We start from the raw sequence: 27,050 nt of genomic DNA on the forward strand, positions 1-27,050 counted from the left end.
ATTATTATTACATGTGGAATAATCGCGATTATTCTAATTAATATTATATTTTCAGGAACTAGGGTTGGACTTGGAAACATTGGATGGACTTCCAATGGATTTCGGTCAATTAGAGTGTGACATGCCGATGGATATGGACGACCCCGATTGGTTAGAGTCTCTGATGCCACAATCACCACCACCTTCTACGATATTGTCGAATCATCAGTCTACCACTCCATCAGTTAATCTTTCATCCACCACGGATATTTATGACCCGCTATTAGGCAGCAGTCAGTACTCGTTTGATCTCTTCAACATGGAGGACTCTGATTTCAAGATGTCATCCGACTTATCGTCTCCGATGACTTGGGATAAGGTAGACTTCGCGACCTAGCCCGAAATACTCTCTTACAATCCGGCCTTATGTACTTAATCCTCGGCAGGTAATCAAAAATATAATTCGAGATAGCAAAGAAACGCGGATAATAAGATTATTGCATTGCCACTTGATCAAATCTGTCTGATGCATTTTATATAAATCATTTCGCGACATCCTTGCCTCTAATGTATCTTGTAATCGACATCACATTGAATGTGTACTTATATACGCGTGTCAACACGAGAAGTGTTGATTTTGAAAGCATATTGAAATCTATTGAAAAAATAGATATGCTATCTCACGCGATCGTTATCGTAATTAAAATTAAGAATGAGAAGGCTGTCGAATTATGGACCAGTTTGACACGCGTATCATTTTTCAATCTTTTTCGATCAATGAACGCTAACGCATATCATACTTTTGATCAATATGATCGATCGTTCCATCAGAAAAATAATGTCCGATAAATATGCGTATACAAAGTTTATATATGTAAACACTTACATAAAGTGTTTTTCCTTCATACATCTTTACGAATTAAAATCTGAAATAAAACGCGTGTGCACGAAGATGCGGCGGACCGCTCGTAAAAGTATATAAAAAAGACCTATAGTTCCGGGACCGAAATATCAACTTTCAAAATTCTCCAAAGAATCAGCTTACGACGGGTTTTTTTAAGCTAGTTTTTATTGTCCAGTCGTGTGTTGCTTGAATTTTAATAACCACGAGAAATAGCGTGTGTGTCAAAACAAGAAAACGAGAAACATTGCGTATATGATCCTTTCGGATAATTCCCCTGTTTCCAAATACCCGCCCCTTTCCCGCAATCATAATTAATCGTAACATAACTGCATAATTATACTCTCACAAAATCTAATATAACGATAATTATTGTAAAGGTATACATACATACGCATATATATATATATATATATATACATACGTATATACACATATGTAAAATATACTTATATACATACATACATACATACATACATATATATGTATGTATGTGTATGTGTGTGCGCCTGACGTCTGCGAATCGTGTAACATTCGAATACGCGATTTCGAAGGCTTTCCAGCGCAGCTATACATATTTTCTAAGCCACAGAGCATGTGATGTTAGAAATTATTGCGTATCTTAATCGATAATCATTATAATAGCGCTGAAATTGTAGGAGGAATGGCTGCGCGCGCGAGTAAGTTGCATAATTGTCATTGGGATCGATTGTCGGCGCGGTCCTTCGATTTTTCCACCGTGACTAGTAATCTTTTGTAACATTCCATGTTTCCAATCTGTGTATGAACAAGGAAGATTGAAGCCATGCGTATCGAGTAATCGCTACGCAAATCGAAGGATTCCATCTCGGAACGCTGTGTCAGGCGAGAGTTGCTTCGTGCATTAAAACCTACACTGTTTTGAGACGTTCTTCAAAGACCAAGCGGCTTCGGACTTCGATGTAATGACGAAGGACCGCGCTGCCAAACTCGGTAACAAGAGCAAAAGTTGTGTGTGTGGGAAATGTGTGTGTCTTAAAGAGTGTGGGCGCTTGTCTGAGAAAGTGCGAGGAAACCTCAAACGAAGTTATGGCATTATGATAATAAATATATCATATCTTTGGATGAAAGTTTCGCAAAAAAATTTCAAAAAAATGTATAAAAGATATTTATTACATCTACTTTTAATTTTTCAAAGTTTTGTTTAAAATTGCAATAGTTAAAAATTTTTTATATTAATTTGTTTTATGAGAGAACAAGTAACTAATATAGTTTGTTAAAATCACAACGTGAGGTTTCCTTACGAGAATGTATGTGATTAATGTTTATGGACAGCGATGGTGCTAATCGAAACCCCAATATGCAGCGATCGATGATTTTTTTAAAAAAAAAAATGAAAAGAAAGAAAAAAACGTCGCGGTTGTCTTTAATCTTTTTTTAGAGAACTATACTTAAAATAATACCGCAACGTTCCGAATTTTCCTCGCAACCAACGTGCCTCGAAGTGTTGTTTTTCCTTGCGAGCTTTTTAGTTTCGCGCGGAACTGGCGTTATGTAGTAATATAGAAAGAGAGAATACTGTATAAGTTGTTAGAGTTTCGAGTGAGAGAAAAATTAGTGAAGTGTGTTCCCACCATTCTCATTAGAGAAACACGGTACATAGGTCCGCGCGATCATTATTTCCTCTCCCGCATTCATCAGAGAAAGAGCAAAGGAAAAAAAATGCAACATTCCAAACATATTCATGCTTCATAGAGAATTCTAAAGAGACCTCGAGGTACTGCCATATTCCGTGTGCGCGAAAGCCTGACAGAAAAGCACGAACGGGCACCGTAACGCATTGCCGAATCTGTCGAGACGCGCGGAAATAATTAAGTCAGTGCATTTAATTAAAGGAACCGGTTTGCCTTTCCTGTTTTTTTCCCTCCTAAGCCCTGACTCTCGTAGTCAGTTGCAGAAACATTCTTTTTTTATCGATCTGATAAGCATCGATTCTGTAAATCTTATAGATTTCATAATTTATTTGTTGTGCCAAGAGAATCGATTGCTTATATATTTTTGTAAGTTGCACAGTATCGGTTGCAAAGATGTCGTTTTATTTGTAATAAACGGCTCGTGAACTATTAATGAATTTGCAGCATTATTAATTCGTAAAAGCCGCTTTTTGTTAATATCTGCATTTAAGATTTTGCTTTCATATTGCTTTTTCTCGCCGTTATCTGAAGCTTTTACAAACTGCAAACTTATTTATCACAACAAACATGGAATATGGCGTCGAGGTGAAAAACAAAGGTGCCAAAAGAAAGTATCCCTTCCTACAAGCATTCACGTAGAAAATCGTCATACTCGTCACCATCCGTTGCCTCATGACAATAAGGATTTTTATTGTTCTCTGTAAAATACTGTATATAATGTGTAAAATATAATGAAAGAGATTATGTGTGTTTTGTAGTAGCGAGCTTGACATAAATTTAATGAATTAATTTAGAGTAACTAAAAAAGGCGATTATTAACTAAAAAGGTCTTATTGTATCGTAAAACGACGTGCCCCTATTTTATCGAATTTGTAACGAACTATACTTGGAGACGTTGCAATCGCGTTAATTATTTTAAGTTCGAGTCGTTCATCATGATTTTGCCGATGATTGATCGATCTGTCAGGCTGTGCGAATCTGGTAGTCTGTTGTATGTGGTGCACCTGCAGTGTATGTGCGTATACGTATGAGTAAGTCTTTATAACTCGCGAGTGCGAATTAGGATGAAATAAAGGCAGCCAAGTTGTAAAGTATGTAAACCGCAATCGCATCTATGCATATATACATAGCTTCATCGAGTATATAACAAATCCACGCATCGAAATGATAAAGAGATGCAGTAGCATCGCACACACACATATACACGCATACACAAATACACACATATACACATATATACACACACATATACACATATGTTTGGTATGCGCATTGCGTGCGTGCGCGCGCGCGTAAGGAGTGGTATACATATAAGTTTTTTGTTATTAAGTATCATTGAATTTATTGTAATGATATACTCTTAAGTAACGATCACGTAATTATTGCTAGAAAGAGTGTTATTTATTTTTATTTGTTGCGAATTTATCGATTGCCTTCCATTTGAGTAAAATAAATAAATATAAAGTTATTCGCTAAAGCATTATTTCATTTTCTGCCAATCATTTACTTTGTTTTCTGAGTTGTAATTCCTGACAATGTGAAAAATTTTTATAATTTTAAATCTCCTTTATTAATTATATTTTTTGATACTTTATCAATTTTCAAGACTTTTAATTTTTCCGATTTGAAGTCCCAAATTCTTGGAACCTTAATTTTTTGAAATTTTGGAAAATTTAAAAGCGGAATGTTGTAAAAATCACAATACATGTTGTTCAGTTACAGTTGTCGAGACGAGAAAAATGATATGATTAAGAGAGAATTGAATTAGTAATTAAATGTTAAAGTACTTGTAACATATTACACAATCGAATATCTTAATTAGGAAATCCATTTCTTTCTGTATAATTATAATCCGTTAAGAATATAATCAGTAATAGTATATGAAGATATTTATCAGTATAATATATGAAGATATTATACATAAACCGTTCTCGATAAATTTATTTGAAGGAAAAATAATGAAAAATTTCACATAAACTTGAATTAACTCGATATTGCTGCATAAATACTGCTATAAAAAATGCTACAAAATAATCTCAGTACAGAAATTACATGTATAAGGTTACAAAAAACCATTTAAAAGATTTTTGTATTACTATATTTAAAATATATCACTAGTGGTGTGCATACATTTAATATGGCATAACAATTTATAATGATTACGTATATTATATGAGACTTTTATGGAGTGTCCCAGAAATTATCAATTAAAATTACAATTAATATATCCAAAAAGAGAGCGAGACACAATAATATAAGATCAATCCTTGATTGGAGAATTAAATTATGATATTAATATATTGCTAACTCATTTATAATAGAATTCTCCCTTTTATTTTGTATTTGGCTGCACATGATGATTAGCCTGATGACTAAAAGAGGAATTAATTTTTTGCATGGGCATTGATCCCGATATCGATGAGAGGGAAGAGAAATTCGAGGACGTTCTAGTAACTTGACCGCTCCTTGAAATACCCCAAAATGGATCGCGATCGTGGTAACCAAATCGTTTTAGTAGCAGCCGTAAGATCTTCTTTTTGCATACGTATATAATGAAAATGACGACGCCTTGCAAGATGTCTATCGTATAGTTGATATTCCAAACAATTTGCGGTAAGGGATGGCTGCCGTTAATCAACCACAATATTATACCCAAACTCCAGGTTAGTCCCATGACTACGAACAGTTTCAGGTACATACCAAACCTGTGAACGAAATTTTTATATACAATAACTCGACTATTTTGATTTGCATTTAACAACGAGAAATATCGATGACTTAAACATATAGTTTTTGCAGAAGAAATTAATTCTTTGGACTTTTATACAGACTTGCGCTTCCTTTTATTGTAGCGCCGGTTGTCTGAATCTCTTAGCTGATGAGCAGTATGTTTATTATGGTATATAATCGTTATTGCCGTGGTGACGAAGAAGCAAACGTTGCTAATAAAAGCGATTCCTGTGGGTATGTAGTAATACACCGAAAATGCGGCATATTCTGAAATGGAGAATTTTTCACAATGCGTGCTAATTATACGCGTAGATGTTTCCATAATTTTATATAGTTGAAAATTTTGTAATCTGATCAAGGTTTCAGTAAAATATTCCATTAGATGATTCCACTTACGTCCAAACCAAAATTTATTCACGCACATTTCCGGTCGAATAAAGTCTTTCGGTATGCCAGGAATATCCATGATGGCACAGACGATAGTTAAACCAAAAGTAAGTCCCCACGCATAAATAGAATACATTATCCATTTCCTTCTCCTGTCCTTTACATTTGTTGGATGGAAACTGAGCTTTCTATGAAATGCGGAATTTATATTTAAAATAAAAAAATAATAATTCTGTCTAAAACATTTTACGCTATGAATCAATTAGTAGGATACAGATAAGGACCAACATTGGATTTTTATGTGCAGTGTAAAATTTTATTAAAACGATTAAAAAAGTTGTATACACAAAAATGTGTAAACTACATGCAAGGACACATTTGAATTAACGGGTACAAACATTTCGATTTACACACGTTTTCTCTTTAGTACAAATAAATTAGAACGAGTAACAATTTTTGAGTCTATTGAGATGGAATAAGTTTTCTTCAAATCTCAAAAAAACTTCTCTAAAAAAAAGTAAGTCAAGAGGTATAAGTGTTCAGCAAGTATGTTACAAAATTCAATCAAAATTTAAAGTTGTCACAAAATTTGACTCACTAGATGACTTTCTTTTTAAAATTCTTTTGGATTCGGAAATTTGATTTTAATAAACCTAAAAATTTTTACTCGTTTCTAATTCTAATTTATATCATACTTTGAAGAGGACTTGAAATATGAATCGAAATGTTTGCGCCAGTTAATTCATATGCGTCCTTGTATTTAATTTACATGCATCCTTGTGTGTCTAACGTTCTATATCTATTTTTTAACCACATCGTTTTAATAAAGTTTACGCTTTATATATGCGCACACATATAAAATACAGTGGATTAATTCATAAATAAGTTCACAAATTAGTGTTCTGTTTTATTTTACTTGCAAAGTGAATTTTTGTATTTAATAAACGTTACAATAAATAATTTTAAGCTCTATTTTGAGTATTTTATCTGTTATTCTCTACGTGTAATAGATAAAATAATTAAATACAGTGGGTAATATTAATTTCTTAGAAAAAATGAATCAGTAATTATCTATAGCGGAACTTATATTTATGAATCAGTTCAATATAAACACACGGCCAACGAAAAAATAAAGCATTACTTCACGCACTTTTAAAAAATCGTAGCTGTTTCATATTAAGCTCGTTGAAGTCAATAAATTCTAAACTTTAAATTTTATGTTAATATCAGAACTTCTGTTTCTTTTTTAACAGAATAAGTTTCAATAATTGAAAACGCGTAATTCATTCAATTTATAGTTTTACATTTCACTTAAGTTTACATAAAAAATTGCATAAAAATTAGTACGCAAATTGAAGATCAAGATTTAATCCTTTGAAAATTATAAATTATATTTGTGTACAACTTTTCATTCACTGCACAAAACTTTTTGTAAAGTTTGTAACAAAATTTTGAAATTTGAGAAAGTGAGTGAGTGAGTGAGCGAGTGAGTGAGCGAGGAGTGAGCGAGGAGTAAGCCGGGAGTGAACCGGGAGTAAGCCAGGAGTGAGCCGGGAGTGAGCCGAGAGTGAGCCGGGAGTGAGTCGGGAGTGAGCGAGGAGTAAGCCGGGAGTGAGCCGGGAGTGAGCCGGGAGTGAGCCAAGAGTGAACCAGGAGTGAGCAAGTGAGTGAGCGAAGAGTGAGCCGGGAGTAAGCGAGGAGTGAGCCGGGAGTGAGCCAGGAGTGAGCCAGGAGTGAACCAGGAGTGAGCGAGTGAGTGAGCGAGTGAGTGAGCGAGGAGTGAGCGAGGAGTGAGCCGGGAGTGAACCGGGAGTAAGCCGGGAGTGAGCCGGGAGTGAGTCGGGAGTGAGCGAGGAGTGAGCCGGGAGTAAGCCGGGAGTGAGCCAGGAGTGAACCAGGAATGAGCGAGTGAGTGAGCGAAGAGTGAGCCGGGAGTGAGCGAGGAGTGAGCCGGGAGTGAGCCGGGAGTGAGTCGGGAGTGAACCGGGAGTAAGCCGGGAGTGAGCCAGGAGTGAGCCAGGAGTGAACCAGGAGTGAGCGAGGAGTGAGCGAGGAGTAAGCCGGGAGTGAGCCGGGAGTGAGCCGGGAGTGAGTCGGGAGTGAGTCGGGAGTGAGCGAGGAGTGAGCTGGGAGTGAGCCGGGAGTGAGCCGGGAGTGAGCCAGGAGTGAACCAGGAGTGAGCGAGTGAGTGAGCGAGGAGTGAGCGAGGAGTAAGCCGGGAGTGAACCGGGAGTAAGCCGGGAGTGAGCCGGGAGTAAGCCGGGAGTGAGCCAGGAGTGAACCAGGAATGAGCGAGTGAGTGAGCGAAGAGTGAGCCGGGAGTGAGCGAGGAGTGAGCGAGGAGTGAGCGAGAAGTGAGCCGGGAGTGAACCGGGAGTAAGCCGGGAGTGAGCCGGGAGTGAGCCGGGAGTGAGCCAGGAGTGAACCAGGAGTGAGCAAGTGAGTGAGCGAAGAGTGAGCCGGGAGTGAGCGAGGAGTGAGCCGGGAGTGAGCCAGGAGTGAGCCAGGAGTGAACCAGGAGTGAGCGAGTGAGTGAGCGAGTGAGTGAGCGAGGAGTGAGCGAGGAGTGAGCCGGGAGTGAACCGGGAGTAAGCCGGGAGTGAGCCGGGAGTGAGTCGGGAGTGAGCGAGGAGTGAGCCGGGAGTGAGCCGGGAGTAAGCCGGGAGTGAGCCAGGAGTGAACCAGGAATGAGCGAGTGAGTGAGCGAAGAGTGAGCCGGGAGTGAGCGAGGAGTGAGCCGGGAGTGAGCCGGGAGTGAGTCGGGAGTGAACCGGGAGTAAGCCGGGAGTGAGCCAGGAGTGAGCCAGGAGTGAACCAGGAGTGAGCGAGGAGTGAGCGAGGAGTAAGCCGGGAGTGAGCCGGGAGTGAGCCGGGAGTGAGTCGGGAGTGAGTCGGGAGTGAGCGAGGAGTGAGCTGGGAGTGAGCCGGGAGTGAGCCGGGAGTGAGCCAGGAGTGAACCAGGAGTGAGCGAGTGAGTGAGCGAGGAGTGAGCGAGGAGTAAGCCGGGAGTGAACCGGGAGTAAGCCGGGAGTGAGCCGGGAGTAAGCCGGGAGTGAGTCGGGAGTGAGCGAGGAGTAAGCCGGGAGTGAGCCGGGAGTGAGCCGGGAGTGAGTCGGGAGTGAGCGAGGAGTGAGCCGGGAGTGAGCCGGGAGTGAGCCGGGAGTGAGCCAGGAGTGAACCACAAGTGAGCGAGTGAGTGAGCGAGTGAGTGAGCGAAGAGTGAGCCGGGAGTGAGCGAGGAGTGAGCCGGGAGTGAGCCGGGAGTGAGCCGGGAGTGAGCCAGGAGTGAACCAGGAGTGAGCCAGGAGTGAACTAGGAGTGAGCGAGTGAGTGAGCGAGGAGTGAGCGAGGAGTGAGCCGGGTGTGAACCGGGAGTAAGCCAGGAGTGAGCCAGGAGTGAGCCGGGAGTGAGCCGGGAGTGAACCGAGAGTAAGCCGGGAGTGAGCGAGGAGTGAGCAAGTGAGCGAGCTGGCGAGTGAGCGAGGAGTGAGCGAGGAGTGAGCGCGTGAGTGAGCCGGGAGTGAGCCGGGAGTGAACCGAGAGTAAGCCGGGAGTGAGCGAGGAGTGAGCGAGGAGTGAGCCAGTGAGTGACTGAGTGTGTGAGTGAGTGAGTGAAAAAGGGTGCAAGGAAGGGAGCAAACGAGCGAACGTAACTAGATAAATATGTAGCTAGGTAGCTAGATAGCAGTAAGTATGCAAGTAGGTATGTATGTTGGTATGTATGTATGTAGGTAGGTATGTAGGTATGTATGTATGTATAATTAAATTTTAAATTTTTTTATTTAAAATTGCAGAAGACGTTTGATTAATGTAAATGAAAGATAGAGAAAATCAAATTGCAATTATTATTATTTTTAAAGTAAAAAGTCAAATAGCGCGCGCGCAGCGCGCGCTTGTAATGTTCTAGTAAAGTAAAAAATCAGTAAAATCATTATTAAAAAACCAATCTGAAAAGTAAAGACTTCAAACTGTAAAATGCATTTCGGATCTTGCTATAATCATTTTTGTTAAAATTACACTTGCTTGAAGTTTACTTATTTTTCAAAGTTACACATGAAATAATGCTTTGATTTTTTGGATAGTACTTATATTGACAATCAATAGTGGCTTTTACATCTAATTAAACTATCTTGAAAGATAAAAGAAATTTTATTTCATAAAATTTTTCAGTCTGATTAATTTACTATCCGATCTATTTGAATATTTGTTCTAAACCTTTTAAAAAATATAAGACTTTTCTATGCTTCATAATAATAACATATTTTCATTAAGTCTAGTACGAAATATTTTTTATTACTATTTACCTGAATGTCCACCAAATGTCAAAGCACATTGCGTTTAGCCAAAAACAACTCGCTAACATCGAAATATTAAAAATGTAGGCTAGAAGAATCAGTAAAATAACGTGTTAATCTTTAAGTCTATATGTGTATTAGAATAAATAAATTAATTTACAATTATTACTATTCCTTTTAATTAATTAAGTTATTATTTCGTTTAATTCGTTTAATTTCTTCTTCAATTTTCTTGAATTGAATCCAAATTCATGATACAGAAGGTATATTTAACGAGACACAAACGAACGAAACAGAGGAAGATATATTTAACGATCATGTTAATATTAAATTAAATAATGCTTCATTTTATAGTATAATTTCCGTAATGTTTACACCAGAAAATTACACAAAAGTGACTATATGTATTGCAGGCCATAAGTTTGGATTTCCAAACTTTCAGTAATATATCTCAATAAAAGAAAGATTATAGAAAAGTTTTTAAAACATATTTTAAGGAACAAAGATAATGTTTTAAATTAATATTTTAACTTTGTCTTTACGACATTCAATTCTTAAATTACACAAAATAAAAAATTTATATTTTTTTAATATTTTTGTTTTATTTTGAAGCATGTATGTAGTTTAATGAATCATTATTGAACATAATTTAATATAAAAATATTTTAATTATTAAATTAGACCTTTTAAAATTAAAATGATTTTTCAAAGAATTGGAATCATTTTACGGAATAATACCAAATATATAAAAAGAAATATAAAGTAGGTGATCCAATGATTCATCAAGTTACAATACTTTAAAACAAAACAAAAATATCAATTTCTTATTTTATTAATATGAGAACTAAAATCGTAGAAACTATATTAACTTTTTATACAGATTTAAAGCTGTACCTTTATTCTTTAAAATGTGTGTTTTAAAAAACTTCTCTACAATTGTATTTCATCAAGACTTAATTTTTTATGAAATACAAAAAAGTTTTACATTATATATATGTATGTACACAAAATTTACATATTATTTATCATTTATGCCTTTAGAGATTCGAAAAATTTCCATACTATTTTTAAAAAGAAATAAATGCATTGATTTATCTAATCTAGTAATTATAGATGTAAGCTTCGTAACTTACGTCTATAATTACCACGTTAGTAGTATCGTTACTACGATTATTATATAATTTACACATGCTGTACCCAGTGGAATGCAATATTTCCATTCAGATAACACAGGAATTTCTTGAGCGCAAAATATGATCACGTTTGTGGTGAATAACGTGGCGACGTATACACGTAACGTGTATGTGTGTATGTTCTGGACCTCCGGCAGTATGGAATATACCACAAACGTCAGCACCAGGAACGGCAAGGACACCAGAAGGCACACAGATACGTATTGCGGAAAGCCAATCGAGTCTTTGCATACGATCGTATCATAAATGTTCCGGTCCAAAATGGCGAGGCAGTAAGACGTCGATGGAACGAGCTTGCCAGAATTTTGGTACAAAGAGCCATTGACGAGAAACAAGTATTCATCGGGATTAAGAATACGATGCGCAGTTCCTTGTAAAATGCATGGATCGCGGACGGTCAGTTGAAAGAGTTCATCCAACTTCTTATTCTTAGAATCATTCTGAACGTATGGAAAAGAGTAATTATCCTGCCCTGCGATGCACTTCCTGTCTACTACACGATTGCCAAAAGGACAGCAAAGCTGAATGCAGGTTTCGTTGCCGCACATTTCATACGAAACAGTAGGCAGACTGTCATTATAGTTATCTGTGTTAAAATTTCCATATTCATATAACATGGAATTGCTTTTGCTCCTCGTGAGACTCTCATTCAATTCTTGCAACGTAGTGTCGTTTTCGTTACTCATCTTAATAGACTTGATGCGGGGAATGGATATCTGATTATTCTCCTCGTGGATCTTCATGATATGCAGGTGAGGTTCGTATCGCAGCGAATCCTTGCGATCATTAGTCATAGAATTAATAGTGGGCTCATACTGCATTTCATTAACATTTTTAGTAGAGTTTTCGCGTAATTTGTACAGTATCGGCTGCATTTTGTCGTCTCGGTTTCTAGAGTCTATGAGACGATCATACCGCGCCATCGAATTGCTCCTCAGCTCATCATTCGTAGAATTTCCCAGAGAGTCCGAGGACAAAACAACTAACAGGAGCACATGGCACCAAAGTACGATACTTGACGGATACATCATTAAACTATTGACGTGTTTCGAATTCACAAAACAAAACTGATTTCTCGTTATGCCTCTTAAATAAATATATCCAGCGTTTGTAAACGGAAACGAGCTTAATTCTGTGTAGTATTATCTGAAAGGCAAAGGGTAAGCTGGTTTTTAGAATAAGCAGGCAATTGCTTGTTAGAAAGATGACACCGATAAGAAGGTACCTCGACAAGGCGGGATTGGCCTCGGTTGGCCATGGATGATGAGAAAGAGAGAGATTTTAATCCCCTTGAATCCAGGCAATCTCTTTAAAATATGTTATAAATAAAATGTAAAACAGTTCATAAAAAAGCGTATGAGAAAGTATTTTTGAATCGTAAGCAAAGGAGCGCGCCGACGCAGTTTAAAATAAAAAGTTAATTCTGAACGAATAACATATTTACAGAGAAATACCTAAAAATAACGTTCAGACAGAGGATTGAAAAGAGTTGCATCATTCAACGGATGACATACGATGGATCGGACGTCAAAAATCCGTTTTTATGGCATTGGATGTGCATTATCATGCAATATGTCAGATAGACAACGTATTTGCGTGAGCATATTCCTCATATTGCGAATAACAATATCTATAAACGACATATGTATGTAGCAGTCAGGAATAACGTAAAGAGAATTCAATGCAAGTACAAGACTTGTTTAATGCTGTTCTTCACGCAGAGAATAGCATCATACAATTAATAGTTTTGTATTCTCATGAAATATTAGATGTATAAATAATTCGTTATAAAATTTATTATTTACTATCAAAACACATACCAATATAGTTCAATATGTAAAGTAATCCTCAAATATTTTTCAATCATTCTTCTATCTTCCAGGCAAATTGTAAATTTTGGATCGATAGACTGATTTTTTCTTACAATAAATTCATCAAATCAAATGTTCTTATTTCTTCAACATAAAATTTTTTTTCAATAAAAAACGTTTTAATAAAAAAATCTAAAAGTTGAAAAATTAAGAAAATGACTTGATAAATTTATTGTAAAAAAAACAGTCTTTCTATTGAGTTGGAGTCTATAACTGTCTGAGAACTGGTAGAAAGTATTAAAATAATAATGATTATTTTTATAATATTAAACTGCATCAATGTTTTAATAATAAATTTTACAAAAAATAATAGATTGATTGTACATTTAATATTGATGATGTTTCAATGAAATGAAGTAATTTATCATCTTTTCAACTAAGAATTACAATAAAACTTCCGCATTCTTAACATCTCTATGGACTTCGAAACGATTTCTTTTTACCGTTAGAATAGACATAAAGTGAGGACAAGATAAATGGACAGTACTAAAAATTTCGAATGTTAAAAGTACTAGGGAGAAGAATTTAGAGTGCTAAAGAGTTTGTTTAATTTTGGTATGTTAAGAATAAAAAAATTCCTCGCTCAAGTTAATGTTTACGTTAATGCAAGGATTAATCTCATGTCAAATCACAAACAATCGCATTGCCTTCATCTCGTTTATCACGCAGTCGTTCCCGATGAAGGAAATGTTGAAGCGATAGTCATGCATGCCAAGTCTTCTGGAATTATCGTTGTTGAAGGCCATTGTTTGGAGGTACAGAGTCCGATGGAACGAAAGCAAACACAAGTGTTTAGTCTCGATTGTGAAAGAAAATTCGTAAGTTGTAATGTAAATTTGGTTAAAAATATACTAAGTTAAAGTAAAGATTTGATAGCTGTTTGTTAACGTCAGTTCTTTCATTTTTTAGCGCCGTTGTTTTTATTGATTAATTATAATTGATAATTATGATAATAATCGCAATAAATGTATAATTTGTCTTGTCAAGTTTATCTTGATAGATAAGTACAATAAGAAAAATATTTTTTCTTGAAAATATTCGCCAATTATTTGTGATTAACTAATCTTAACAATTATTTGATCTTTATGACTATTTATCAATGTTAAAGGAACTTAATGCAATTACTGGATTATCTTGATTTTTCATCTTAAAACCGGTTTATGCTAAATAAAGAAAATTACAAGAAAAATATTTTTTCCTCGTACTATTTTGCTTATTCATAATATACATATGTATATATACCAAAGACTTTATTTATGTTAAAGCTAATAAAGAAATGTCAATCGAGAATTGACGAAAAAAACACAAAAGGAACAGACGGTAAATTAAAGGATTTAAATATGTGCAATTTTATGAAAAAACAAGCAAATTACTTACGTATAATAAATAATATAAAAGTTATAAATAATCTTTATTTAATAAAATTCTATAGAAAAGATTTGTTTTTTGCGCAGTCATCGACAATTGATTAGTACTCATGCAAAATAGATATAAAATTATGCATTTATTAAGAGTAAAAATTAAAGCTTATTTATCGGGCATTTTTTCCAAATAAAAATCTTATTAAAAAATAAAAAAATTTAAATCAAATATGACACTGTTATCTCTAATGATTGATTTTAAGTAAATGTAAATAAAATGGTAAAGCCAACACTATGTTCGGCGAATCACTTCGCGGCACGCGAACAACATACGAACATAATCCGGCAAGCAACAAGACATGACTACCGAGTAACGAGCGAGTAGACGGCGTTAAAAACACAGCCTTACTCATTGGGAATTCACATATACATAGTGTTCCACAAAAAAAATTATCGACAAGCTTTTAAAGATAGTAGTTTGATGAGAGTTTAGTCAGACCACACCCATATATATAATTCTTTCCCTCATATTAATTTTTTTTAATGGAATCATAATAATGCTTTTTACATAATTAGATTTCCTAATTATTTTAAAATTATTAAAGCAAAATTGTCGAAATTGTAGTTTGCAAAATTTTACATCTTATTATTAATCTAATATATTTTAATATAGAATATACATATCGTAAATTATTTATTGTTTATAATCTTTAGATTTTTATACACAAACTATAAGATGATTTAATTTTTTTATTGTATGTATGTATACGAGTATATATAATTTTTTTCAAGATTTTAATTCTGAATATAAGAGTTGAAAATCGATAAAGCAGGTCTATTTTAAAGATTTGGTTTTATATGTGTATGTATTTTTCCGTAAGTAAACAATAAATTAATAAATAATGCCTCAGAATTAATTATTCAGATCAGTTTGAATTTTAGAATAACAAATCTGTGAAAAGTCGCATTTATCTTATAATGTATAAAAATACATAAAGTTCACAGATTCGTTACCTTATTGTAAAAAATTTGTCACTCACCAACCTGATGCGCAACGAGCGGAGTTACTCAGCCACGGACCTGCGATGATACTATAACACACAAACATAAGACTTAAATTAAAAGAGAAAAATATCTTTATAAAATTTAATTTGTATAAAATTTTAGATAACTTCTCTTTCTTTAAATACTTATAATTTATTGATCAAATAAATAAGGGGAAAAATTATTAATTTTATACAAACAAAAAAAATTATATTTACCCCAAAGTTGCTCCGCTGGAGCACAACGGCTTCTCGCAGGCCTCCGTCTCCCCTCAGGATTTAGATTGTCTCGAGTTGTCTGTCACATAGCTACAATGATATTGTACACATAAGATTTAAATTAAAATAACGTTCAAAATAATTGATTTTAAAAGATAATTTTTCCAACTTTTAATTTGTCTTTTAAAATTATATATTTTCTGCAGAAGAACTTTACAAGAATAAATTTTCATAAAATTTTAGATCAATTCCGTATCTCTAATATAATAATAATGTGGAAATATAAAATATATTATATTTACCCAAATATTACTGCACCGGGGTCTAATCTCCATCTTAGATATCTTAAAACATGAGGTTGTCCTTTTTTCGTTGTACAGAATACTCACGAAAACATTCGCAATAATACATTACAATCGCGCAAAGACTAATTATTTATAAAAGTCTTTTAGATAACTTGAATGGTACTCCCGAAATAAAACGCGTGACGCACCGAACTGTGATTTATTCATTTTTATTTAAATCGGTAACGAGAATTAGCTTTTTACAGGACAAGAGTAAAAATTTACTAAAGCATGTAAAAAATTAATTAATAATATATATCTGAAAATAATGTTGTAAAATACTGTAAAATATAATATTTTGTACATTATACCTATGCACGAAAAATATCTACATATAAGAAAGTTTTATCGGTAAGAAAAGTAATTACTCAATTTATTTTACCTCTCTTAAGTAACAATTAACAAAAATATATTTAACATTTAACAAAAGAATCTTTTCCTGATAATCTAACAAATAAGGTGACGTCAAATGAAGTTTTTATAATGTCTTATTGACGTCTCTGGCGTTGATAAGACGTCATTGAAACGTTATTTAACGTCATCTTGTTTGCTGGAAACTTGACAGTCTTAAAATGTGCTTATCAAAAATCTTGGAAAAACTCAGTATTATGTACACAAAAATAGAATTTATCCTTATTTGAATAAAATTATAAACTTTAATTGAAAAAAAGGTCGAACTAATAAGCAAATTTTAACTTAATATTATTCATGAAATATTAAATTACAAGAATTTAGAATAGCTTTTAAATAAATTTGATTTTTATGATAAACTTTGTTCGAATGAGACTATTGAGAAGCATGCGTTCAAACAAATTACAACACAAAGTCAATATGCATTCAATTAAGTGATGATGATCACGAACGCGCCAACTTTATGGAAGGATGGCCCATCTCGTGTCCGCCGTATTTTACGATCAAATGTAAAAACGCAATATATGATGGCAGGTTTCCCGGCTTTGTTTTCCACGCGGGTAACTTTACGCCAAGATCAATGTCATGCTCGCTACATATCTCGCTTTTAATTTAAATGAGAATAGCCGTGTTAACGTTGAGGTTAGATGTCCGCGCGCGTTACAACGCGTAATATACGATAACGTATTAGTCGCGAAGTCTATATGGTATACGCGCTATATATCTTATACGAGATACGCATTTTTATGAATCATCGAATACCTATTCTTGTACCGAATCTCCATTACGCGATTGTTAATCGCGTTAAATTGGTAGTAAATATTCTAGGCGTCCGCCGCGTTCTTTACAGAATATTACATTAACGTGAATATAGCTTAAGATGGCTTTGTCTCTCGCGCGGTCAACTTCACGCGCTAAGATATCGCATTGTATATCGATCGATCGATCGGTACTCTTCGCCGCGGGCGCGCTACATATCCTTTTAACGTAATTAAATAAATTTTAAAAATTGTCAACTTTAATTTAATTTAATTAAAACGAAATATAGCTTAATATTATGACTTACCCAAACTTACGTAGGAAACCGGGATAGAAACAACGGTCCAGTCATCACTGATTAATTAAAATTCGACTGATTAAATTTATAAATTGCCAACTGTAAAACTTAAGGCAGATTATTTTGATTTTGGCTTGTTTATCTTCTGTAAAATATAATATATGTATATAAAATGTAATACTTTTATATTCATTAATTATCAAGTAAATTTTTAATTAAAATAATAAAAAAATTAGATTACGGATAGTCAGTTTTAAGTTTTGCAGTTGGCAATTCATAAATTGAATCGGCTAATTTATTTATTTATAATAAATTAATAGAAATTGATGTGACCCATAATGTTATCCGTTGGAAATATTCATTCATGCTCGTAGCTACGTAGTTCAACGTGCACTTCAAGGCGCTGCTGAACAGAATCTACTGGTAGCTTTGCAGGCAGTTGTTTTGAAGTTATTTATTGATTAAATTTTAATCTTTGTTTTCTTAAATACTTTTTGCATTTAATTCGCGTGTTTTTTGTTTTTGTTAACGTGTATACATAATCTAAGGAATGTACAACGCGCGTTGGTATCAGAAATTAAAGTGTAAAGAATGTAATTTGGCAAGTAATGTACACATTATAGGTTAGACGAACTAACCTCATTCGATCGGTATGACATTTCAGCTGATAGAATAATTATTATTTTTCTCGGCAATAAAACTTTTGTTATTAATTAAAATTATATAAATTTTTATTAAAATTAGACACTTGATTGTTTATGTATTTACTACATTATTTTATGTATATGTATATATAAATTTATATATGTATATGTATATAAATTTTAGGTTTCTATAGAATTCAACAACGCCGTAACTATTTGGAATTGTGATAATGAAACGTGTAACTACAACACCTAATATGAACGGATCAGTGACTGCAAAAAGATATCACTGGTCAGCTGGTTTGCTTCAAGCGATAGAGGATCCTGAATGTAAAATCAGAGAGGACAATAAAGTAGTTGTCATTAAAGATAAGTACCCAAAAGCGCAATTTCATTATTTGGTTATACCAAAGGAGAACATTCATTCTATATGGCATGTCAAAAAGGAGCATCAAGATTTGCTAACGCACATGCATGATGTTGCTTGTAATCTGGCGAAAGACCAAGCAGATCATGAATTTATGTGAGTCTCAAATTAAAATAAAAAAACTCAATAGTGACAAGTAGATATTAATGAATAAATAACAATCAATATGTTACATATCATCTGCATATTTTTATAAAATAAAAATGTATAAGCTATCTCAAATATATTAAAATAACATATTGACAGGATATAACAAATAAAAATATAATAAAATTGTTATTTATATTGATAATCGTGAAAGAATTTTAAAGATTGTTTTTAATTCTTGAGCAGCATAGGTTATCACGCGCAGCCGAGTATGCAGAGGCTGCACCTACATGTGATAAGCATGGATTTTAACAGTCCTTGCCTTAAAAATAAGTATCATTGGAACTCCTTTACGACGCCGTTTTTTTTACCTTCGTCAGGTCTATATTAATATTTTTACTTAAATATATTTTATTTAAATATATTAAAATCCGAAATTTTGATTTCTAGATGTATGTCGTCAGCTGTCTGACGAGGGTAAAATCAAAAAAGCACTTCAGTATTCAGAATATCTCGAAACAAAATTAAAGTGTCACAAGTGCTCGATGCAGCCGAAAAATATGCCAGCTTTAAAGAAGCATTTATTAACACACATTGAAAAATCAAAGCAATGAAAATCAAGTGTAAAAATGTGTAAATAAGTAATTTAAAACCTTTATGTAATGAACCAATATAAATTATCTCTAGAAAATAATTAATTAACTTTTATCATATCTTTGTGGTTCTTTAATTAAAATTTGCAACCTAGAAACATTAATGCAATGCGTACTGGCAAGCGAAAAAAGAATATGTGTAGAACATTATTTGTACATATATATAGAGTACAAGTATGTAGAATACAACATAAAATTTTATGATAAAATATAAATTATTGGTTCTTATAAATATATTGCAATGTTAGACATACAACTTTCTAGGAATGGGATAGGCAATATATTAACATAAGCGTTTTTATGCGATATTTCGGAAGATTTATTCTGAATAAATTTGATGTTATTCTTAATACATCTTGGCGCCTATAATATCAATATCCTAACTATTTACAAAGTCTTCTCGTAGGTTGCGCAAGTGTATATTTTTGAGTTTCTGTGTTGTGTGTGTGTGTGTGTGTTTGTGTGTGTGTGTAGTTGTATTACATTTAATCTGTATACATTTAGTAATACTGCAATCAATAGTTGAAACGCGTTTCTATAGCGAAACAGTAGGCAACTGAACGTCCGCAAGGCCTTGCTGTTATTACTTGCGTGTTTCGCAGATTGTACAAATAATTTTCGTAACGATGTAAGAATTCCGATTTAAGTATACGTCTCCTCTGAAAAACTTTAAGCCTAGTTAAATTAGTTATTTTCTCTTGGTGAACGTAGCGTCTTGGACGTAGCTCCTTAACGAAGTGACGTCCGAATCGATTATTTTATTGTGATATAGTATGAGAGACTGAAGGTCCAAGCGTATGGACTGAAGGGCCGGCAGGAGTTTCAAGAACGAAACACGTTCGACAACGCTCCTTTGCCTTTTTCGGAAAAAAAAATCAAAACGCGCCTTTGTGTAACCCCCCCCCCTCAATTTTCCTAAGAAAAACATACGTGCGCGCGTTCCCATCTGAAAGTTTGCAACGCCTGCACAAAACATAGGCCCTGCAAAGTTTCTCCGCGATGAAAACGACGCGCGCGCGCGATCCGTTCTCCCTATCTCGTATACAGAAAAGAAAGAAGACTTCGACGTGTTTGCGAGATACGAGATCGGCGATCGGACTTTTTTTTTTTTTAATTGTACGTACTCTTTCTCCCCGGAAAAGAAGCACAACATCGATGCGTGATATATTTACACATGCACGGAAATATATTTATTCCTATGTCGAAAAATATATTTTTTCTCTTATGTATGACTTTGCACGATATAATATATGTATATATAAACCAAAAAATTCTCCGACACACGTGCTTCATTCACGGTAGAGAGACTACGTTGCGAAATCGAGGTGCGATTCGTCTGAAGCGAAACATAGAACTAAAGGGACAAGCTCTCCCTCTCGCGAATAGTTCTCACTAGAAAAAAGAATGTGGAGTCCAGCCGTGGACGCTGACGGTGGTTGCTCGCCCGCTCCCCGTTTCTCGTCCGCACGCACCGTACGCGGCCCGCCAAAAGCGGTCATTTTGAGCAAAGCCACTGGGCAGCGAGGACAATGCCGATCCGTAAAAGAACGAATCACCATTTTTTCGAACATCGCACGGCGCAACACGCGCCAACCACCAGCCGCCTCGGCCATCCCCCGAATACCCTGTTTATGTCTGCGCCATGCGAGAGAAAGAGAGATAAAGAGGAGAGAGACTAATAAAGCTTTTCGTTAGCATAATCGCGAACGAGCCGTGCCGAGAATATCAACGAGAATTAAACCTAAACCTAAACGCGATTTTATCCTATGAACATTTATACAGCCCCCCCCCCCCCTCCCAACTATGCACTATTCACATTATATAAATATTTTATATATATACCGTATAATATATATCTATATAAATATTTTTATTAATGTACAGCTTTATACACACGGTCGGACTACGGCTCGCTCGCGATATCAGGTCGAATCGCGCTTCAATTTCTTCCTCTCTTATCAACGCGGTAATACGTATTCACAATAAACGGTGTATACCTAAAAACGGCTAAATCTAACGACAATAGTTGACGTATAATATAATAGAATATATATAATATATATATGTACGCAGTAACGCAGCAACAACGCAGTGGTGACGGTAGTAATAGTAGTAATAGCGCTATATTCTCTAATAATATATAGTAAATATATAGAGCGCGGTGTAGACTGTTAACTAGTCTGTAATCTCTATGTGCGAACGCGCGCGCGTTGCGGTCCTCGACGCACGATATTTAAAAAGAGAGAAAAAAAGGAATAAATAATTCGAGGCAAGTAACAGTAGAAATAAATTAACGAAGCGCGAGGCCGTGTTTAATTAAATACCTAATTTATATTGTACATATGCGAGGAAAAAATTAATACTCGTAATACTCGCCGAAATATTGCGGCAATAATTATGCGGGCGATAATAATTTTCGCTCGAACGTGCTATAAATCATATCGTAAATAATAATCGCGCCAATGACAACGATGTAACGAGTCGACGATGCGCGCTCTAAGCGAATTTTACTATAGCGCCTCTTAAAGCTATCAAACGAGTCTATATTATTAGTCCTAGAGTCCTTTCTTTTCAGGCAGATTGTAAGTCTTTTGCAAGAGGAAAAATCAAGTTTTTCCTCGTTTCCTATGCCCATTTTCTCCACCGCTTCCTCTTACGTACGAACATACTGAGAAAAACGTGTGAACACCGATTTTCCCCTTTTAATCAATATTTTCCCATTGATACAAATCACCGATCGTACGCTCGGGAGTCCGCGAGGGCCAGATGACGAGAGGGCGTAATTAAGCGAACGAAAAATGCCGTGGTAAGACAACGCGATACTTTTCCTTTTCTTCTACTTATATATCTACTATATTACAAAGTGCTTTTACGCGGCCTGCTCTTCGTATAGAGACGTGATTTATGATATTTACAGAGAGGATATTTACGAGAAAGGGCGACGCGAATACGAATACGCGAAAGAGGGATGACGATTTAAACGATTTGACGAACAATATCTATCTGTACACCGCGAAGAGAGCAAAGATCGCCCGGAATGTCGCGAGATTCCGAGGATCCTTTACAGGCGACGTAAAACGATTTCGTTAAAGCTGCGTAGCGTTGTTTCGTTGTCTTTTTCACTGCATTTTTCGTTTTCTTTTTTTTTCCTTTTTTTGGCTAATCATGTGGCTAAATTGACGTCTAAACTTGCGCGGCGACGTTACACACCGCCGCGTGCCGCCGCGGCTTTTAAATTTCATCTAAATACGCATCGCTTTTTCATCGCGTTTGTGGAATTGGACTATTAGAAATAAAGTACTATAATAGCGCCGTATGAAGCGTGTTTTGTGCGACTAAGGGCGCCTCCGAACGGGAGGATCTTTCCTGGGACGATTCGGTATTTTAGGTTTTTTTTCCTTGTTTTCATCATTACTTCTCTTTTTTTCCACCGAAAGTCGAGTTGCGTGCGAAAATTTGTGCTCGTGCGTGGGATCCGGATGATGCATGTCGCGAGAATTGTAAACATTGAAATTTACGAGTGCGTGAACTTTATTTTCCTTTGCCTCCCACTGGGGCGACCTCGATCTCACGCGAGTTACGTCATACGGCGGCAGGCGCTGCGAATACACAGCCGAAGCCTTGGCTAAAAATTTCTCTAATCCTCCATCTTTTCTTCTTTCGCGCACACACCGTGCGGTTCTAGCGGATGATGCGATTCTCTCTGAAGGGTCGTCAATAAATAGCGAACGTAAGTGATAATGGATACCGCGCGCGACGGCGACTCTCGACGACGGAGGTCGCGTTTTGGAATTTTTTGCCTAATGAATTCTGCCTAATAAACTATACAGAGCGCGATTCGGGCACGCGCAATAAGTCTAGTAGTCTACTTTTTTACAATCGTCTGATACGTGAACAATCGATTTTGTCATCTTTTTCGTCGAAACAAATCGATCTTTAACGATCGCCACTCGCGGACATTACCACTCGTTACGTGTTCTGTCTTTTGGATCTCTCCAGTTTTCATTTTAAGTGGTGGTCATCTCCTGCAGGCCGTAACAGTGGACACGTGTCTCCTCGATCGCTCTGCACCATTCTAATGCAAATCCTTCGGGATCTTCGAGATAGTACGTCCTATTTGGCTGTAATAGAAAAAAATATAAAAATTTAGATTTATATTCTAAATATTAAAAATGTTTTGCACTTTTATATATAGTAGTTGAATAGAAACGGAGATATTAAAAATATAATTTTATAATTTCCTTCTCTTCAATGAAGTATTGGATACTTGATTAATTTATTTGTATTTAAACTATATTCTAAAAAAGCTTACCGTGTGGACGAAAAAGATCTTGAAATTCTTTGGCTCGACCCTCAGTTCTGGACTCCAGGGTATTTCGCCCTTGAGCACGTTATTAAAGGGATCGACGTAGTACAGGTGCGGTCCGGTGGTAAGAAGAAGCATTCTCCGCCTGGCGAACAAGCCTTTCCTCTTATTGACGAAACCCTGCTTTAATATGACATTGCCCTCGACGAAAGAGTGCCACTGATTCGTAGTGCGCTGTTTCTCCAGCCGCATCCTAATCTGTTCCGGCGTCAAATTGGCGATGTTGGCGACGCTGTCGGGTCTGTTGTTGGGGCATCTTCTCAGTGGCTTGTCTACGTTTGCGATAATATCGCTAAAGAACGCGTTAACAGCGCGTTGCTCTGCTCGGGTGGTATCATTGTCATCATCGGTGTCTTCGGTGCCCAGCCAGAGGAGCCTGGTGAGTTGCTTCTGATCCAGCCCGGGCTCGAGATTATCGGGCACTCTGTATTGCGACCTGAGCTCCTCACGTTCCGACGTGCCGGGCAGATACGGATAAATCGGTGGCGGTGTCTGCTCGTGGAGGGTCTCGAAGTCGACGCCCTCGAAGAAGGGATGCGCCCGGATGCTAGGATAACCAGCACCGTGTTCGTCCAGAGCGCCCAGTCGTTGCGTCGGTTCCAATACGAGAAGCTGACTGACGAACGATCTGGCCAGCTCGCAGAAACCGTCTGGTATATCGTATTCGAGTTTCAGGATCTTCTGGAACATTACGTACTCGCTCCTCGATCGGAAAGGTGGCAAGCCAGCGACCATCTGGTAGACGAGACAGCCCAGGGCCCAGAGATCGGACGCTCTGCTAACCCTATTGTTGGTCAATAGCTCTGGTGACACGTACTGAGCGGTACCGACGAAGGAGCCGCTGCGTTCCCTGAAACGCGGTTGCTGTTGAGCGTCCGCGTCCGCGGGCGTTTCCGGGTCGTCCTTGAGGATCTTGGCGCAGCCGAAGTCGGTGATGAGGACGTGCATCTTCTCGTCCAGCAGAATGTTCTCCGGCTTGAGGTCTCGGTGAATGATACCGAGCCCGTGCAAATATTCGAGACCGCGTAGGATCTCGGCCGAGTAGAACTTGGTGCATTCGATGTCGAAAGAGCCCACCTTGTTGATGTGAGGCAGGAGCTCGCCGTTCTTAGCGTACGACATGACAAAGTATAGTCTCTCCGCGTCCTGGAAGGTGCAGAACAAGCGCACGAACGAATGCTTGGCGTCCGCGAGCATGTTCAGCACCTCCTTCTCGCGCTTCACGTACTCGGTCTTCTTCTGCTTGATTATATGACTCTTATCGCACACCTTGATCGCGTACTCCTTGCTGGTGTGGATATCCTTGGCAAGGTAAACCTGTCGGATCAAAAAAAAAATCGAAGATGCATTAGTCTTTTTTACTTACTTATTTTATTGTTAGACATTCCAAGTTTATATTCAGGTATTTTCTTATTAAATTTATGAAAAAAGAAAAAGGGAAGAGACTTACGGTGGAGAAGCTTCCTTCGCCGATCACTTTGCCGAAGATGAAGTCCTTCGGGGTACGCTTGTGCGTCGGTGGATTGGTGAGGGACGGGTTCGTGGTCGGTGGAACCCGAGGCGCCAGGGTGCTAGGAGACGCTACCACACCGTTGTTCACGTCGTTCGTCGGTGGAGACATTTTGGACACCGGCCCCTCCACCGTTACTGCCGGCTGTGGCGAAACGGTAAGCGCCTGGTTCGCCACACGCTGCAAGACAGAAGATGACACGACTTTGTCAGGCATACTGTCCGTGATCGTCTGGCCGTTCTACTTTCGATAACGAATCGATAAATAGGATCTACAGCTTTGTCGCCTTACAAACTTTCTTTCCGATAACGACGGTCTCTAAGCTTGATAAAGTGCCGCGTCAGATGTCACGCGGGATCAAAAATAAACGTTGCCTCGCTTCTAATAATATGACGATATTAATATAAAATTGAGGTAGGTCTAACATTTCTCGATTTTCCTTTTCTTCTGATTTAGAAAGAAGAAAGAAAATAATGCGAGATATGAAGACGATCCCGCCGTCCTTCCGCCAGCGAAAACGTTCGTTCGCGGGACGCTCATTATCCTTTCCGCTCCGGAAGACGCGAGAGACGCTCGCGCGCAGAGGAGGAGGCGGAGGAGGAGGCACGGACCTCCCGTGTCCGGCACTTAACTCCTCTCATCCGCCAACGGTCGTCCGGTACCAGGAAATCACGTACCGGAAGCGTGACGTCACCGCGACCGACCGACACGTGGTCACGTCGTGCGAGTCAGAAGATGACGGCGACGACAACGAGGAGACACGCCGTCGTTCACGCGCGTACAAACGCGCAGAAACGCATTTACGCGGGCACGAGCGCCGCGCCGGCCCACACGCGCTGAAAGATCAAGGCTGCACGCGGCCGAAGTCCAAAGTTTACGGGGTTAATCACGCACGCTTTCGCAAGCCGCACACGCATGTTCCGCTATTAACATATACTGCTTTGCGGAAGCACATCCTCTTTCGATATGCAAATATAAATAAAAGAAAAAAAAAATGTATATGTAAATCTATATATGGAGCAATATTCTAATCACTGGATAGGCGAGTCGCGCGCTGCTCCTGTCGCATCCCCTGAATGGCGGAACGGCTTTAATTATGAGAATTCGAAGGACCAGCCGTCTCGTGCGTCGCCGCCGGGGCCGGGTACGAGACGAATTCGCATCCGTTAACGAGATCACGATCGGGGGAACAGGAACGACGACTCCGGGCGAGACGAGCAAGAAACGTTTTTCCCCGGCGGATTTCCCTCGTTACAACGGGAAGAGATTGTTGTCGGCTACCTCTCTCTCTCTTTCTCTCTCTCTCTACGAGACGTGGCACGTAATTGCGACCCGTTTGCGAGACGCAGACGCTTTTTATAATGCGCCAAACGACTGGGTGTACTCTCTCACGCGCGCTCGCTCTGTTTCCTTCCCTATTCACGCGGCGACAAAAAAATCGCAAAAGGGATCACGCGCATTCGAGGACGCTGGTAAGGCATATAATACCGCGATCATACAGGTTGAGCAACAGATGTTCCACCTGGTTCTACCTGCTCGGCGATCTTGCCGGGGGGGGTTGAAGACGATTAAATGCTACGCTCGGAAAGAGGTATGAAATTCAATGGTCGAAGGGTGAGGCCGAAAACCGGCCGGGCGAGAGAGATAGCGCCGAGCGGCTCGAGTATTTCCGTTCCGAGGAGAGGATGATCCCGATCGCGGGAGTCCCCCCGCGAGATAAATGTCTCTCTTTCGTGCGATCCTAATCGTCCCTCGTTTCCGGCTTGAAAGACGATTGTGCGCGCTCTCTTTCTCTCTCGCTCGCTTCTTTCCGCTGTCATTATCATCCGTTGCACTTCCGTCGAAAAAACGCTTGCTCCGTACACGAAGGATCGCAACAGGTTTCCTGCTTCCCGATCG

The 27,050-nt window shown here is 37.7% G+C and overlaps 4 protein-coding genes and 1 long non-coding RNA gene across 12 annotated transcripts in view; 2 read left to right on the forward strand and 3 right to left on the reverse strand.

The window, feature by feature from the left end:
- The window catches only part of LOC105835090 (myocardin-related transcription factor B), a 28,936-nt gene extending 24,915 nt beyond the window's left edge, over positions 1–4,021 (forward strand). The window contains exon 11 of the mRNA XM_036288990.1: positions 56–4,021. Within this exon, the coding sequence (XP_036144883.1) occupies positions 56–376 (321 nt within the window). The 3' untranslated portion in view covers positions 377–4,021. The remainder of the gene's footprint in view (positions 1–55) is intronic.
- On the reverse strand, positions 763–14,899 carry LOC105835092 (probable G-protein coupled receptor Mth-like 3). 6 transcript variants are annotated; one of them, XM_036288995.1, is made up of 7 exons: positions 12,979–14,899; positions 12,613–12,788; positions 11,163–12,465; positions 9,975–10,053; positions 5,680–5,858; positions 5,385–5,550; positions 763–5,258 (listed from the first exon to the last, which is right to left on the reverse strand). In XM_036288995.1, exons 3-7 carry the CDS (start codon positions 12,187–12,189, stop codon positions 4,886–4,888), a joined length of 1,824 nt encoding a protein of 607 aa, XP_036144888.1. In that variant the 5' UTR covers positions 12,190–12,465; positions 12,613–12,788; positions 12,979–14,899; the 3' UTR covers positions 763–4,885. The 6 variants fall into 6 exon arrangements, with proteins under 6 accessions (XP_036144888.1, XP_036144892.1, XP_012533520.2 ...); XM_036288999.1 differs by having other exon boundaries at positions 11,163–12,304; positions 12,384–12,788; XM_012678066.3 differs by lacking the exon at positions 12,613–12,788 and having other exon boundaries at positions 11,163–12,304; positions 14,682–14,899.
- A 233-nt stretch (positions 14,900–15,132) lies between these two features.
- Positions 15,133–17,702, reverse strand: LOC118645280. The gene is made up of 3 exons (XR_004963039.1): positions 15,955–17,702; positions 15,653–15,742; positions 15,133–15,481 (listed from the first exon to the last, which is right to left on the reverse strand). It is a non-coding gene; the product is annotated as an uncharacterized LOC118645280 (long non-coding RNA).
- Positions 17,703–17,910: 208 nt separating this feature from the next.
- LOC105835091 (aprataxin) lies at positions 17,911–20,326 on the forward strand. Its single transcript, XM_012678062.3, has 4 exons — positions 17,911–18,114; positions 18,293–18,631; positions 18,869–19,002; positions 19,073–20,326. The coding sequence occupies exons 2-4, from the start codon at positions 18,339–18,341 to the stop codon at positions 19,234–19,236; spliced, it is 591 nt and encodes a 196-aa protein (XP_012533516.1). The 5' UTR covers positions 17,911–18,114; positions 18,293–18,338; the 3' UTR covers positions 19,237–20,326.
- LOC105829835 (3-phosphoinositide-dependent protein kinase 1) overlaps positions 19,579–27,050 on the reverse strand; it is a 343,579-nt gene continuing 336,107 nt past the window's right edge. For all 3 annotated transcript variants that reach the window (XM_036286043.1, XM_036286033.1, XM_012668914.3), the window contains 3 exons: positions 25,092–25,331; positions 23,588–24,958; positions 19,579–23,396 (listed from right to left, as the gene is read on the reverse strand). In XM_036286043.1, the coding sequence (XP_036141936.1) occupies positions 23,283–23,396; positions 23,588–24,958; positions 25,092–25,262 (1,656 nt within the window). In that variant the 5' untranslated portion in view covers positions 25,263–25,331 and the 3' untranslated portion in view covers positions 19,579–23,282. The remainder of the gene's footprint in view (positions 23,397–23,587; positions 24,959–25,091; positions 25,332–27,050) is intronic.

The sequence above is a fragment of the Monomorium pharaonis genome, chromosome 1 (assembly GCF_013373865.1).
Source record: "Monomorium pharaonis isolate MP-MQ-018 chromosome 1, ASM1337386v2, whole genome shotgun sequence".
NCBI lineage: Eukaryota > Metazoa > Arthropoda > Insecta > Hymenoptera > Formicidae > Monomorium > Monomorium pharaonis.

What these genes read in the sequence shown, in the direction of transcription:
- LOC105835092 (XM_012678066.3), bottom strand. Translation starts at nt 12,189, where the DNA reads ATGATGTATCCGTCAAGTATCGTACTTTGGTGCCATGTGCTCCTGTTA. An exon ending in GAATAAATTTTGGTTTGGAC is followed by an intron (nt 5,551 to 5,679) that starts GTAAGTGGAATC and finishes TCTCCATTTCAG; the next exon opens with AATATGCCGCATTTTCGGTG. An exon ending in TACAATAAAAGGAAGCGCAA is followed by an intron (nt 5,259 to 5,384) that starts GTCTGTATAAAA and finishes TTTCGTTCACAG; the next exon opens with GTTTGGTATGTACCTGAAAC.
- LOC105835091 (XM_012678062.3), top strand. Translation starts at nt 18,339, where the DNA reads ATGAAACGTGTAACTACAACACCTAATATGAACGGATCAGTGACTGCA. An exon ending in CAAGCAGATCATGAATTTAT is followed by an intron (nt 18,632 to 18,868) that starts GTGAGTCTCAAA and finishes ATTCTTGAGCAG; the next exon opens with CATAGGTTATCACGCGCAGC. An exon ending in GTTTTTTTTACCTTCGTCAG is followed by an intron (nt 19,003 to 19,072) that starts GTCTATATTAAT and finishes TTTGATTTCTAG; the next exon opens with ATGTATGTCGTCAGCTGTCT.